Source organism: Petromyzon marinus, chromosome 49 (assembly GCF_048934315.1).
Source record: "Petromyzon marinus isolate PM22_M1 ecotype Great Lakes invasive population chromosome 49, UKy_Petmar_22M1.pri1.0, whole genome shotgun sequence".
In the NCBI taxonomy this organism is placed as follows: Eukaryota; Metazoa; Chordata; class Hyperoartia; order Petromyzontiformes; family Petromyzontidae; genus Petromyzon; species Petromyzon marinus.
In genome coordinates this window covers 10,211,600-10,227,656 of record NC_133715.1, presented here as the reverse complement: position 1 = coordinate 10,227,656, position 16,057 = coordinate 10,211,600, and the positions used below count along the sequence as shown (strand labels likewise).

At 54.6% G+C, this 16,057-nt stretch overlaps 1 protein-coding gene across 4 annotated transcripts in view; it reads left to right on the top strand.

Moving 5' to 3' along the window:
* LOC116952997 (runt-related transcription factor 1-like) overlaps nt 1-16,057 on the top strand; it is a 155,179-nt gene that overhangs the window by 126,675 nt on the left and 12,447 nt on the right. For 2 of the 4 annotated variants that reach the window (XM_032972790.2, XM_076074683.1), the window contains exon 6: nt 7,460-7,633. In XM_032972790.2, the coding sequence (XP_032828681.1) occupies nt 7,460-7,633 (174 nt within the window). The remainder of the gene's footprint in view (nt 1-7,459; nt 7,634-16,057) is intronic. The other 2 variants (XM_032972791.2, XM_032972792.2) reach the window with 1 other exon arrangement.

The following is a 16,057-nucleotide window of genomic DNA, read 5'->3' as shown; positions in this document are numbered from 1 at the left end:
GCTCTGATGGTGCCCCCTTTTGCATTCGTGAATCGGGACGTTGAGTCGTTGTATGTTCCGCGGCTCTGTTCTGGGTGATGACCACAGTCATCGTACGTTGAAGAGTTTTTTTTTTTAATTCGTTTTTCCACTTGTGCAACGGCGCGTGTCCCCACCTGCTGATACCGCCGTGGTTTGTGCAGCGGATGCCGCAGTGCAGGGCTCGTGTTCGTGTGTCCCCCAGAAACCCAGGGCCGGAGATCGACGCCTGGGTATCTCTCCTGCGTCGCCGCGTCTTCTTTCACGAGCGGCAATTTCTTCCGTGATCTTTTATGAACTCCGCTCGGCTTACGGCGACAACTGTGGATTGAATGGGAAGAAATGACGGATATTAAGAAAGGTTTTCCTTTTTTTTGATGATGATGATGATACAGACATTCCCCCGAATTACGAACGCTCCCACCGAGGAACGAACCTCTGTGAGATATTTATATTTGTTTCAACCCTCCGACTTGCGACCCACACCACGGGAATATTCTGTTCGGCGGAGCGATCCTAATTCTTGGGGATTCCTGTAACAGCAGCCCCCCCCCCAGCAGAAAGACGATAAATTGGGGGGGGGGGGAGATTGGGGGGGGGGAGATTGGGGGGAGGGGCGAGGGTGGAGGCTGTTAATGGAGCGAGCTCTCTCGGCGTGTTCCTCGAATGCGGTGGAGACGGAGGAGCCCGGCCGAGTTCTGACGGCCGCGACAGACGGCGAGAAGCTGCGGACGGTCACGGCTCGTCCATGGACGCCGTCGGCCTCCCCACCCCCTCCAGGCCCCCCCCGCCCACCCCCTCCAGCCCCCCCCCACCCACCCCCTCCAGGCCCCCCCCCCCGCCCACAGCCGTTGCGAGATGACTCCGCGTGGAGCGAGGCGAGATGTTGCGAGTCAGCTGGGCCGCGCCGCGTTTCCGTGTGCGGTGTTTCCAAAACACCCGGCAGCAGCAGCAGTGGCAGCAGCAGTGGCAGCAGCAGCAGCAGTGGCATCAGCAGTGGCAACAGCAGTGGCATCAGCAGCAGTAGCAGCAGCAGTGGCATCAGCAGCAGCAGCAGTGGCAGCAGTGGCATCAGCAGCATCAGCAATTGCAGTGGCAGCAGCAGCAGCAGTGGCATCATCATCAGCAGCAGTGGCATCAGCAGCAGTGGCATCAGCAGCAGCAGTGGCATCATCAGCAGCAGTGGCATCAGCAGCAGTGGCATCATCAGCAGCAGTGGCATCAGCAGCAGCAGTGGCATCAGCAGCGTCGTCAGGCGGGTGTGGCCGTGCGTGTGAACTCAGCCAAGGCGGTCCATTCCAGCGCAGGTTCCTTTGCGAGCAAACGAAAACCCGGCCTTTGAATGTCGCTGTCATCGGGAGACATCAAAGCGCGGCCCTGCTTGCACGGCGCGCCGCCAGTCGGAAAGCGCCGACAGAGGACCGAGGCTCTCCCGCTGCTCTGTCCACCCGCGTGGGGAGGAGTCTCGCAAATCGATTCGCGCGTGCACCGTTTGTGGCTTGTAAGTTTAAAACCTGCACGAGCAAGTTGGCTTCGTAGCTTTAAACTCTACGGACAAATGGCCGCCGTTATTAGGGCGCCGCGATGTTGAATCCTTCGCCCGGTATGCAGGAGGTCGTGGGTTCGATCCCGACCTTGACACCTGCATATTTAGAGTTTGGGTGTTTTCTCTCCCCGTGGTCGCGTGGATTTTTCTTCGGACCCTCTGGGTTTTCCCCACCGCATTTAGAATAAATGTGCCTCTGGAGTATTTTGCTGCTACAAATGTCTACGTGATAAGCCACTTCGTTGGGCTATATTTTGTGGCCGGGTCGCTTCTGAAAAAAACAGCTACGTAGCTCAGTGAGCCTTACCGGATAAAATAGAGTCACGCAAACTCCAAATAGACAGGCGTCAGGGTCGGGATAGAAACCAGGACCTCCTGCATACCAGGCGGATAGAAACCAGGACCTCCTGCATACCAGGCGAGGTAGTTAACATCTCGCCCCCGCGGCGACTCGAGCGGAGTATTCCAACCGCGCTACGTCCGACGGTACAACAGCACTGCACTGCACGTCCGTGCGTTTACGCAAAGTAAAAATAATAAATAAACGTACCGTAATGGGTAGCAATAACCAAAAAAATATGTCAAGCAGAAATAATTCTTCTTGCGGGTTGTTGTTGTTGTTTTATTCCTCCTCCTCCTCCTCCCCATCTCCCACCGCTCGCCGCACGAGGGAAGGGGATTGAGCGGCGAGAGGAGCGGCTTTGTGACCGCGGGCATGCGTCTCGTGTGGCTGGCAGGCGTCGGCCGGTCTGTGCGCTGTTTGCCCTCGCTGTGCGCTCCGCTCGGGTGCTCACGCAGAGTAGCACACGCACACACGTGCGGGCACACACACGCGCGCGTGTGTGTGTGTACGTGTGTGTGTGTGTACGTGCGTGTGTGTGTGTGTACGTGTGTGTGTGTACGTGTGTGTGTGTACGTGTGTGTGTACGTGCGTGTGTGTGTACGTGTGTGTACGTGTGTGTGTACGTGTGTGTACGTGTGTGTGTGTGTACGTGTGTGTGTGTACGTGTGTGTGTGTACGTGTGTGTGTGTACGTGTGTGTGTGTGTACGTGTGTGTGTGTGTACGTGTGTGTGTGTACGTGTGTGTGTGTGTGTACGTGTGTGTGTGTACGTGTGTGTGTGTACGTGTGTGTGTACGTGTGTGTGTGTACGTGTGTGTGTGTACGTGTGTGTGTGTGTACGTGTGTGTGTGTGTACGTGTGTGTGTACGTGTGTACGTGTGTGTGTACGTGTGTGTGTGTACGTGCGAGTGGTGGCGCAGCGGTTAGAGCGCTGTGCTGCGCGCTGGGCGACCCAAGTTCGATTTCCCGTTCCCACGGCCAATTCCGGTGGACCGCTCCTCGGCCGATCCTGGGCCTCCCTGGGGGCCATCCATTGAGTCCGTACGCATGGAGGGGGCAGGGGGGGGGTTCACCCAAATGCGTAGCCTGCGTATGGGGGGGCTACTGACAATGTACGAATAGGAAACGGGGGGGGGGTGAAGCCTCGGTAATAATTTGTCTACATTGGCCTTCAAATGAGTTGATAGTCCGGCGGTGGACTATCTGTTTGCTTAAACACGTTAATGTTATTAATCCTTGATCGTTTCTGCGTGGATTAAATATCGGCCGTTCTATAGGATTCGGGGGGGGGGGGGGGGTGCGTCAAGCGAACGTACCCAGGTGGGGGGGGGGGGGTAAGAAGTACGCATGCGTACAGGGAGGGGGGGAGGGGTCAAGTTTTGACAGATTTGTGCGTACCTACTCAATGTATGCCCCCCTAAGGTCGACTCAGTCTCAAATGAGTAGCTGGTGCGGTGTGTAAAAAACATCGCCACGAGGGAAGAAGAGGCGGCCGGGTCGTGGTGCTGGCTACACAAGCCCTCGTGTGCCGTGGCAGCCTTCATAGGTGCTTTCTTAACAGCACTTGCCCCAAAAATTGGTTAAGACTATATGGAGGACCTTTGTCGGTGTATATATTAACTCATTTGTGCGTGGATTTTTTTTCAGTTATATTAGTTATATTTTACAAGGATGGCGTTTCATTCTCTTAAACCTTACAAGGGGTCCTCCTGAGCCAATGAAAGCGATGGAAACTCATGGGGAGCGTTTAAGGGTTTTGTTTTTGCTCACGCACGCCAGTGTGGCTCAGAAATTCCCCCAGAGTTCTGGCGTTCCGTGTTCAACGCCCACCACATGTTGTTGTTGATGCTGTTGATGTGCAACATAAAGAACCATTGTGGATATAACCGGCCTTGTTCTGCAACTGGCAAATGACGGCGGATATACGCTCAGGAGCTAAATACTCAATATCCAGGTCTGCTGGCCACGACGAGAGTGCTTCAGTACGTACCTATGATGAACTTCTTTCGCACCGTACGTAGCCAACCACGCTGATCAAAGTTGCGGGGAGAGGAGAACAAACAAAACACAAAAAGCAGTGCTAAGAAAATGAGTTTGTCAATCTGCATGATTTAAACGTGCAAAGCTCCAGTGGTTTCCTGATATCGGAAGGAAGAGCGTTCCAGACGGCTTCAGAAGTGCATCTGAAAGCGCGCGATGCAGTGGCCGTATTTGTTCGATGGCCAGCCGAAATCCGCTGCTGCGAGGATGACTGGAGTTCGCACGACGAGATCAGCGAAGTATTGTGGCTCATTTGTGGCAAGAACTTCGCGTGCAATGAGTGCGACCTCACAATGCATTCGTCCGGCATCCAGAAGCGAATGCAGCTCGGTGTTGAGAGTTCGCGTCGCTTTGCTGTTCCTCCTCCGTTGAAGGAGATGCGGTGAAGTCACGGCGTCGTGGTTTCTGCGTCCATGACGCCGCCCTCCGGTGACTTGGTGAAGCTTAGCGATGGTTGTGCGGTCTTCGTGGCAGGAGAACACACCTAGAGGCTTCGTGGTGGAGTGAGTGGCTCTAGCAGTCGGAAGGCTGAGTTGTGTGGACTCAGCCCATCATCCTTCCTTTCGCGGATAGACTCGCCCCCCCCCCCCCCATAGTAATCATTACTATGGTTGAAATCCACTTTACAACTAATTACGAACTAATGTGGATTTTATACCATTGGCTCTGCAGGGCTGTAAACTGGGAGATTGGTATTTCCAATTCACAGCAAATGTTTTGCATCGTTTCCATGCTCACGGTTAAAAAAGATCGACGGTCGGCGATCCCCTCGGCTCATCGTTGTTTCAGCCTCGATGCAATGACTACTGCTTTGTGGGGGAATCAACAGCGGTGGTGTGAGAGGCCGCCACACACCGAACAGTGAATGTGGAATCCGACCAGCGCAGGGCCACCGACCTTCACGGTAGCGCTGGTGCACACTTTGTTTGAGCATGGAGACACGTTGGCTTTGCGACTTGCGTGTAAGATGGACTGTGTGTGTGTGTGTATATCCATGCATGTGTGTTAACCAATATTTACATGTTAAAAACGCATTTTATATTTTTTAATTTGTGCTACTGATGAGCCCTCACAAGATGAAGATATTTCAACTTGGACCTCTTTACTTCGTGCGTGTGCCAGAATAACTCCAAAAATATAATATAAAACTATTTGTCTGAAATCACTGCGAAGGACGCATTTACCCAAAGTTTCACACAGCAGTGGCACCAAGTGTGTCGGAGATTCACCGGTGGCGAGAGATTTGTGTTTTGTTTGTTACAGAACTTCTGAACGGGTTCCTCGAGCGGACAAATTTTTGCTTTCTCGTTAACAAAGCAGGAGGTGTGCTTTGTCGCACGCGACGGTAAAACTTGATCAAATATTCGTAACTCTCAGAGGACTGAAGTTTAGCCGGAAAAAAAGAAATCGATTGTGAAATCCAAATTTAATGTTATTTTTGTGTGTGCAGTCATCGGTGACTGGGCTGAGACCATCCACTCGCTGCATTTGACAACCCGGTTTAATCGCGGGAAGCTGCCCGGGTTGAGACCAGGAGCTCAGCGGTGCCAACTCGGCGCTCTGACCTCTGAGCTGCCCGGCCACCCCCTAGGTGACCGCGTTCGTCTCGATCGCCCTCGCGAACAACTCGGCGCCGCGTGCACGTGCACACTCCGTGCGGCGTGCACGTGCACAGTCTGTGCGCTGTGCACGTGCACACTCCGTGCGGCGTGCACAGTCTGTGCGCTGTGCACGTGCACACTCCGTGCGGCGTGCACGTGCACAGTCTGTGTGCTGTGCACGTGCACACTCCGTGCGCTGTGCACGTGCACACTCCATGCACGTGCACACTCTGTGCGCTGTGCACGCGCACACTCCGTGCGGCGTGCACAGTCTGTGCGCTGTGCACGTGCACAGTCTGTGCGCTGTGCACGTGCACAGTCTGTGCGCTGTGCACGTGCACACTCCGTGCGGCGTGCACGTGCACACTCTGTGCGCTGTGCACGTGCACACTCCATGCACGTGCACACTCTGTGCGCTGTGCACGCGCACACTCCGTGCGGCGTGCGGTCAGGCACAGACGCGGCGCGCACATCGATCGCGCAGACTGTGGCGCAACGCGCCTCGTGCGTGTTGTCCAAGTGTGTGTGACGTGCACAACTTGAAACCGTGGGGATTTTACAGCACGATGGGGGGTGTCGTCACGTGTTGCGTCTTGTCGCGGGCCGCACTCAGAGCCACCAGGGCCCGCCAGTGGCCCGTAGGCCTTGCAGTGAAGAACACCGCTCTCAGGCCTCCCGCACGGGCCACCTCGTGGCTACCCGGCCACCTACCCCGCTCTGCTCTTCAACGCGCAGTTTAATCGCGGGCACTCGGATACCCAGATGTGAACTCAGGACACCATCGGTGCCGCGGCAGAGTTCCGTGAAAACCTCTCCCAGCTGGGAGCCGACTGTTGGGAGAGGCCTCGCCGGCTCTGAGCGGCGTCCTGAACACTGACGATATATTTAAACAATGGATGCGGTCATGGCAGTGAGCACGCCGTGGCCTCACGCTGTGCCGGTAGCTTCGTGAGCACGTGGGCACTCTCCGGGTCCGTGTCTTGGGGTTTGTTTGTTTGAAAGTTCGCATTGCCGTCCAGTTTACCATCGAGTTCTGGCTAACTGCGGAATCCGGCTTCGAAAAGCATCACTCACAAGGTGCTGTCCTCGCCCGCCTGCCCTCTACCCACTCTCCCCCCCCCCCCCCCCCCACTTCATGTCATGCGCGTCCGTGAATACAATAATTTATTCAAGGACAAGTGATTCCATTACAACAACAATCGCCGTTTGCCACTAAGTGGCGGTGACGTCACCACGTCGCTTGTGCCAGGCTATGTGCACTTTAAGGCCACGCGAAGTGTTGTACACCCGCTGGCAGGGGTCACGGGATAGACCCAGGTGCCATGGGTTGACTGACTGAGATGACCGGCAGATGCACCGCCTGTGCCCCTGACTCTTCCAACTTGTTGTGTTTTATCCGCCCGTCGCACCGCTCGTTGTTGTGAGCGTCGCTCCCCTGCCGTCCGTTGTTGCTGGTGGTTGACGGTCTCCAACTGCCCAGTAGCGTCTCTCCCAAACGCACACAATGGCACACGCGCACACACACGCGCGTATCGAAATTACACCGTTATTGCCTCTGGGCTGAAAGGCCAAAGCGCTTCTGGTATTTTTTCCCGTGCGTTTTAAAATCTGCTTTCATGTGCAAGCAAATGCTGTTGCATCGCCAAAAAAACACAACCACGCCACCAAAGTTCTGAGCCACCACCAACCGCCACCGCTCGCTTCCAAGAATCCGGCCGTAGCCCCCCCCCCCCCCCCCCCCCACAGGAGTGGCGCCCGGGGGCGCTCGCCCCACCCTCGCCGTGCCACCGGTTCCACCGCTCTCACCCCTCCGTGCGCTCTCATCCAAGATGTGGCTCGCCACTAAAGAACCGCTCCGCCGCCCCCCTCCCTCTCTCTCTCTCTGCCGCCCCCCCCCCCCCCCCCCACGCAGGGCACAGGCAGCGCCTGGAGGACGCTGGCAAGGCGCTCTCCTTCTCCGAGAGGCTGAGTGAGTTGGAGCACCTGCGGCGCACCGCGCTGCGCGTGGGGGCGCACCACGTGCCGCCCCCAACGCCGACCCTCCGCCCGCCTCTTAACCCTCCCCCCCACTACAATGCACAGACAGGTACACGACGGGCCCCCAACCCCACCCACCCCCCCCCCCCACCCCCCCTTTACCTACCTATCAAAATCAGAATATTTATCCGTACCGGAGGAATCCGATGAGCTTTAAAGCTCTTTCTCACAGACGTCCGGTAGGGGCACGGGGTGGCAACGTCAACAAAGCGACACAAGAACGCGAGAGGAGTGAAAAGTACAAGCAGGGCAAACGAATCGCCCAAACGCAGACAAATTCATCTCAGCCGTCCCCACCCTACCAGGCAGAGCCCCGCCGACGTACTGCTGCACACCCACACGACCTCACTCGCACCCGGCCTCCCTCTTGCACGCTCCTCCCTCGCTCAGCGATCCCTCAACACAGACCCCGGGGTAGGCACGCGGCTCGGCAAGGTCACGAACGGGGGGGGGGGAGGTCGGGGCTTGATTTCAGGAGAGCGACTGAGAGGTCGCGCACCGAGAGAGCGGAGAGACGCACGCTCGCTTGCGGTGACGTCGAGAGACGGGCGGTGACGCGGCCCGGAGAGCGCGCGGGTCGATGACGATACTCGTCCTGTTGGGGTTGGGAAGGATCCGTCGCTGGAAGGGATCGTGGCCGATAGTCAAGAACAATAGCGGAGGGACGGCTGATGAACGGAATCCCTCGGAGATGAGGGGGGGGGGGGGGGCGTCTGACCGGGGAGATGGAGTGATAACACCGGTTCGTGGACAGGTGCCAGGCGGATTATTAATTTAGCAGGATTACGAGAGCTTGACGAACGGCTATACATTAAATATTTTTATTTTAGTGAGGGTGGACGTCACTGCTCCAAGATATAACCAATTTCACGTGCGAGGGAATGTGAACATCCAACACTCCCCGACGAACAGGTCATGAACCCACTTGCTGTACTGCCACCTGGACAAATCACAGGTGGGGGGGGGGGGATGAAGATGATCCCCAACACATGAGAACCTGAACATCACCAGAGAAAATACAGAGACTATATATCGTTATATATATTGTTAAATAGGCTCCTCAATTAAAAGTAGTGAGCTCCGGGAAGAGCCCACCCGAGGGACGTTGCCTCTTGGCAGCCGCGTGGCATCGCTAGAGGAGTGCAGATCGCCGGGACCCCAGTCCCAGTTGGCAGCATGGCGGCTGACTTTCCACACGAGTACGGATTTTATCGACCCTGAAAGGATGATGGGTCAAGCTGAGCACCGACACCGACTGGAACCTGGCGGCGGCGAGCGAACGAGGTCACGTCTGGCAGTCCGCCCGGTGCGGAGTGCCATTGGTGCACGTTCACGCGGCCAGTGCAGGCCGAATGTTCAAGTGCCGTGAGCGAGCAGCTAGGAAGGCCGACACGACGCACCCGGCATCGTGTGACCGACACCGCTAAGAAGGCCGACACGACGCACCCGGCATCGTGTGGCCGACACCGCACCCGGACCACTTTGGCTGAACCAACCGAGGGGAGGCTCACAACCGGTGCAGATAAATGCCGTGAGTGGGAATTGGACCCGGGTCACCCCAAATTATTTGGTGCGTCAGAGAACGCTCATCGCTACACTAGCGCTCGACTTATGTGAGACGCACAAAGACAAAGATTCCCCGTATAGCCATAACAGACTGTTGGGGAAAGTGCTGTGAGCGAGCGCCTATGAAGGCCAGGGATGGGTGGCCAGCACCACGCCCAACCACCTTTTTTTATTCCCAGAGGCAATATTTTACATACACTCGCGTACACACTCACGCTTACACACTCACGCTTACACACTCACGCACACACTCACGCACACACTCACGCACATACTCACGCACACACTCACGCACACACTCACGCACGCACTCACTCACGCACACACTCACACTCACGCACACACTCACGCACACACTCACTCACGCACACACTCACTCACGCTTACACACTTACGTACACACTCACGCACACACTCACGCACACACTCACTCACGCTTACACACTTACGTACACACTCACGCACACACTCACGCTTACACACTCACGTACACACTCACGTACACACTCACGTACACACTCACGCTTACACACTCACGCTTACACGTGCGCGCATGCACACACGCACGAGCACGCTCGCACACACACGCCGTGCCCCGTGTTCCCTGCATGCAGAGGCACACAAACGCCCAGGATGTGGTGAGCCGCATAACCCTTTAATGTCATAACCGCACAACCCCTGCCGCTTGCGTACGCGCGGTGCGCCACGCGCCCAATCGCGTCCTCGTGTCTGAATCGCCATCCCCGAAGCTCTCCGCGCAAGCCTGACCGACCCTTAACGCCGAAGGCGTTCATCGAGGTATCGCCCTCGGTAAAACATTTTCGCTCTTGCTCCCCTTTGTGTTTCTGACGCTGTCTTAAAAAAAAAAAAAGAGAAACCGCTCGAAGCTTTGAAACGTTCACTTCCAGTGGGAGCTCAACCAAGAGGGTAACCAGCTGACGATTTACAAGGCTGAAGGAACGGGCACTTTTAAGTGAGCATGGACGGACAGACCTGCGCTTCGATTTACCGGTCACGGATAACATCGGTGGCGAGTGATATCTGAACCGGTCCTGGGCGTCCCACGCACCCCCCCCCCCCCCACCTTCTGCAACCCGCGCTACTGACCTGCTCAAATAATCTCCATAATCGACATGGCGTGGATAGGCCATTCATCCAGCAAGGGCTTCACAAAGGGCTGAACATTATGATTGTTGTTGCCATTAATATGAGGATGCATGTCAATCCACTGCTGGATGACAGCCACTTCACGACGCCATCTTTGCTTACTGCTTGAACTTTTCCCAGCGGTTAAAAAAATCACGCACACAACGCTCTCTGTCTTCGAGTCGAAGCAACCGGTTCAAAAATCCCACACAATCTACAGCATTCAACTGTGGCGGGGGGCGCGTATTGAGATCACCGCTCGCGCGTAAGTTTTGAGCTTTCATTATTTAATGGAATAACAACCTGGGTGGGTTTTTATGAAAAAACATTCTTTATGGAGTTAGGGGTAGGTCGTATCGTCAGTCACATTTTTTTTCTTCTTCTCTGGAGAAATGCAGACAGCCCTGTCGTGGTACCATAATCGAGAATGACTTAAATCCCATAATATGTGGTTGTTGTCGGGACAACTCAGACAGCACCAGACTTCACGCCCGTCGTCGGTATCGGCCTCGCCACAGCGCCTGCCAAAAAAACGTCTGCGCCATCAACGAACACAATCTCTGGGAACCCGGGGCCTCGGCGTGCCAGCCAGACCCCTCGGAGGAAACGATGAGCACGGTTCGCGCTCGTATTTCAAATGCCCTTTTGTTTTGTTTAAAGAAACTCATTTCTTTAAGCAAAACAAATATGTGGTCTCGAAATGAGATGTGCAAGAAGAACGCACGGGAAAGAAGTCTCCGACGAGCAGCGCTCATTATCCGTTTTTTTTTGTGGCACCACGCCAGCGATGGAAATTCCACATTACTACATCGGAGGGGAGTGTCACCCATAGGATAACCACTTTTCACTTGCCGCAAACAGGATTTTGCTTTCTCCCCCCCCCGCCCGCCCGCCCCGCCCCGCCCGCCGGCATGAATAATGCGGTGATGGAATGATGATTCGACTCCTGGCCGCGATTTGACTTTCGTGACCTTACAATTCCCGAGCACGTTTAAGAGGAATGAGTCGCTGTCGCCGGCGCGCGAGTTGTCGCGGACAATCGCGGTTACGCCAGTCGTGCCGGCTGCGTGTTGCCGGACCGTGGCGAGGGGGCGCAACCCGAGAACGCATCGGGAGAGGGGCCGCTGCAGCGGCACTCCGGCACGACGTTCCGCTGCACCAACCGACTCGAGCTCGGTCGACGGCGCTCCCCGTGGGGTCCGCAGCGAGCGCCGCGGTCGCCGCTCTTTGACTTTGCGCCGACGATCCACGAGCTACGGCGACGGAAATGGCCCGAATCTTCGTCCGCCCGCCGAGTTTTTCTCACAGCTTTATCTAACAAGTGTTGGAAGCCGGCCAGACTTTTTTTTTTGTGACAGCCGAGCATCAGACTCGCCCTTTTAGGCTTTAGTGTGCGGTCCGACAGCTGTTTGACTAATGCACCCCCGGCTCCGTCTCTTGTGTGCCGTACCGGCGATGCGCGGAGCGTAACTGCAGCCTGGCGCTCAAACAAACATCTTCAGCTGGCCCGCGATAAAATGGCCAGCTAAGCCGGTTATTTCTTTACGAGCTGCGTAAAGTGGGGGTAACAACCGCTCGTTGTTTTACTTCACGTCTTTTCCCCACACCGGTCGCTCGAAATCCTTTTGGGATATTTATTTTTCATCGACATTAACTCAGGCGCCTCTGTGCGCGTCAAGTGTCCGCACGTTACATCCGCCGTTGGAGTGCAGAGGAACTGCACTCTCCTACAAGTGCAGAGGAACTGCACTTGTAGGAGAGTTCCTCTGCACTTGTAGGAGAGTTCCTCTGCACTTGTAGGAGAGAGAGTTCCTCTGCATTTGTAGGAGAGTTCCTCTGCACTTGTAGGAGAGTTCCTCTGCACTTGTAGGAGAGTTCCTCTGCACTTGTAGGAGAGTTCCTCTGCACTTGTAGGAGAGAGAGTTTCTCTGCACTTGTAGGAGAAAGAGTTTCTCTGCACTTGTAGGAGAGAGAGTTCCTCTGCACTTGTAGGAGAGTTCCTCTGCACTTGTAGGAGAGTGGAGTTCCTCTGCACTTGTAGGAGAGAGAGTTCCTCTGCACTTGTAGGAGAGAGAGTTCCTCTGCACTTGTAGGAGAGTGCAGTTCCTCTGCACTTGTAGGAGAGTTCCTCTGCACTTGTAGGAGAGTGCAGTGCCTCTGCACTTGTAGGAGAGAGAGTTCCTCTGCACTTGTAGGAGAGTGCAGTTCCTCTGCACTTGTAGGAGAGAGAGTTCCTCTGCACTTGTAGGAGAGTGGAGTTCCTCTGCACTTGTAGGAGAGAGAGTTCCTCTGCACTTGTAGGAGAGTGCAGTTCCTCTGCACTTGTAGGAGAGAGAGTTCCTCTGCACTTGTAGGAGAGTGCAGTTCCTCTGCACTTGTAGGAGAGAGAGTTCCTCTGCACTTGTAGGAGAGTGGAGTTCCTCTGCACTTGTAGGAGAGAGAGTTCCTCTGCACTTGTAGGAGAGTGCAGTTCCTCTGCACTTGTAGGAGAGTGGAGTTCCTCTGCACTTATAGGAGAGAGAGTTCCTCTGCACTTGTAGGAGAGTGCAGTTCCTCTGCACTTGTAGGAGAGTGCAGTTCCTCTGCACTTGTAGGAGAGAGAGTTCCTCTGCACTTGTAGGAGAGTGGAGTTCCTCTGCACTTGTAGGAGAGTGCAGTTCCTCTGCACTTGTAGGAGAGTGGAGTTCCTCTGCACTTGTAGGAGAGAGAGTTCCTCTGCACTTGTAGGAGAGTGGAGTTCCTCTGCACTTGTAGGAGAGAGAGTTCCTCTGCACTTGTAGGAGAGTGCAGTTCCTCTGCACTTGTAGGAGAGTGGAGTTCCTCTGCACTTATAGGAGAGAGAGTTCCTCTGCACTTGTAGGAGAGTGCAGTTCCTCTGCACTTGTAGGAGAGTGCAGTTCCTCTGCACTTGTAGGAGAGTGGAGTTCCTCTGCACTTGTAGGAGAGAGAGTTCCTCTGCACTTGTAGGAGAGTGGAGTTCCTCTGCACTTGTAGGAGAGTGGAGTTCCTCTGCACTTGTAGGAGAGTGGAGTTCCTCTGCACTTGTAGGAGAGAGAGTTCCTCTGCACTTGTAGGAGAGTGGAGTTCCTCTGCACTTGTAGGAGAGAGAGTTCCTCTGCACTTGTAGGAGAGTGCAGTTCCTCTGCACTTGTAGGAGAGTGGAGTTCCTCTGCACTTATAGGAGAGAGAGTTCCTCTGCACTTGTAGGAGAGTGCAGTTCCTCTGCACTTGTAGGAGAGTGCAGTTCCTCTGCACTTGTAGGAGAGAGAGTTCCTCTGCACTTGTAGGAGAGTGGAGTTCCTCTGCACTTGTAGGAGAGTGCAGTTCCTCTGCACTTGTAGGAGAGTGGAGTTCCTCTGCACTTGTAGGAGAGAGAGTTCCTCTGCACTTGTAGGAGAGTGGAGTTCCTCTGCACTTGTAGGAGAGTGCAGTTCCTCTGCACTCCAACGCTTGGATTGCTTGAGGAGGAATGCAGCAGCCCTGCAGCGTGACCTTGGTTAAAAAATTGGGTGGGGGGCCAGACAAAAACGTTGTGGGGGGGGGGGCGGTGAGGAGGCGGGGGGGGAGGGGGCGTGACACAGTCAACGTTGAACGCTGAACAGGACGAGTAATGATACAATCTGCTCTTGTCCATCGTGCATTCCGCTGCAGCTCTCGCCACCCCTAAGTATGCGAGGAACGGTTGTGATGCCCGCTGCTTAATTATTAAATGTTGCACCAAATGTTTTACTCAACGGTGATCATTTAGAAAGGGCGGCGCCACGGTGGCTGGGAGATGTTAACTCCCTCGCCTGGTATGCAGGAGGTTGTGGGTTCGAGCCCTGCCCTGACACCTGCTGTATGTTTGGAGTTTGCGTGTCTCTCTCCCCGTGGTCGTAACGGATTTTTCTCAGGGCCCTCCGGGTTTTGTCTCCACATTTAGAATCAGCGTCAGGCGTTTAGAGTATTTGGCTGTGATACATTTCCACGCGATAAGCCACTTGGGTTGAGCTACGATTTGTGGCCAGGTCGCTTATAATAAAAGAGCTACAGATCTCAGTGGCCCTTACCTGGTAAAATAAAACATTGTTTGAGTCACAGTTTTAGTTCGTCTTCAGCGGGGTATGGGGGGGGGGGGCTCAGCCGCCTGCAGCCCCCACGACACTGCAGTTCTCAGTGACTGTGCGAGGGTGACCTTCCAAATGCCGAGTGGGTCACGGGCAGCCGATTTTGAGAAACACAGAAAAGGAGATGGTATAGCTCACGCGAAGTTTCCATCGATATCTTCCCACGCACAACAGGAGAGTCATGTCCCAAGCATGACCCACCTGAAAATAGGGATATTCCTGCAGTGGCTTTGCTATACGGTTGATAGTCTGGGTTGCATGCTCACAATCGAACTGTGGATTACCTTTAATGTATCTCTCTGTGTATCTATGGGTCACTATCTCTATGGATCTCTATGTGTCTCTATGGGTCACTCTGTGTATCTCTAAGAATAACTGTGGGTTTACTATGTGGCGTATAAGTTTGGGTTGCATGCTCACAATCGCACTGGGGATTACCTTTAATGTATCTCTATGTGTCTCTGTTGGTCACTATATATCTATACGAGCCTCTATGTATCTCTATGTGTCTCTGTTGGTCATTATCTCTATGTATCTCTATGTGTCTCTATGGGTCACTCTGTGTACCTCCATGAATATCGATGGGTTTACTATGAGGTGCATAGTTTGGACTGCACGGCCACAATCGCACTGCTTTGGCTTGTGTTTCATTAACGAGGCTCACCGGTAACATCAGCAGCGCGTAGGCGTCTCGCGTGAACACTTCTAATCACTAATCAGCCACGTGACACAACATTTCCTCGAAGAGCAAACTCGTTCATTACGCACAGCGTTTCGTTTCTGGCGGAACGGTCCGGAAACGCCGTCCCGGAAAATTTTTGGGCACCCACCAATCTTATATTGTCCTAAATCTGTGCAGAGGATTATGGGAATTAAGGTCACACAATGATGCGGGATAATCCATGACAACTGAGCGAGAAACTGGGCCCCGATCGCGCATCACGGACTTAAGCAGCGGTGCGAAAATCAAAACGACAGCGCCGTGCCCCGTTCACGCTCTCAATCTTGATACTTTTTAATAAATATAATTTATATTTGTATTGCTAAACACGAGCCCGGTACAGAGCACGAGAGACGGGGAGAGAGGAGGGGGCGTTACAGATGTTCCGCGGACGACAAGCCGAGGCCAGGTGCCCACAGGCCAGGGGCGAGGGGAGGGGTAGATAAAGGAAAGGGGTGGGAGGTTGGGCACTGTCTGATATTTACTAAGTGTACGCTCTTTAATTCGTAATCAATAGCTGTTTCATTCGTGTTGGGGGCAGTGGCTGCCCCGGTTAGGCTGACTGCAAGGGCCCATGTTTTGGCTTTTAGGCCACATTAAATATTAAAGCCGAGGCAGTAAATCCAGCGCAGACCGCCACCGGCCAGACGTGTCGTCCCGTCTGCCTCCACGTGCCAGCGGAACAGTTTGGGCCCCGTATTAAAAGCTTTCCAAATAACCCGCACAACTTCATTAATGTGAAATGTTAAGCAAAGCTTTTATGGAACTTCCCCATAAAGTTTACGGCGGAGCCATCAAAACCGGCATGAAACATTTAACGCGCGTCGGTTATTTAAGCAATAAAAAGCCACCGCATGGAATGGCCTCGTCCGCGCGCGCGAACGCCAAGCAGCATCGGCGGTTGGCGATCAACCCTCCGGGTAGCCGGGACGTG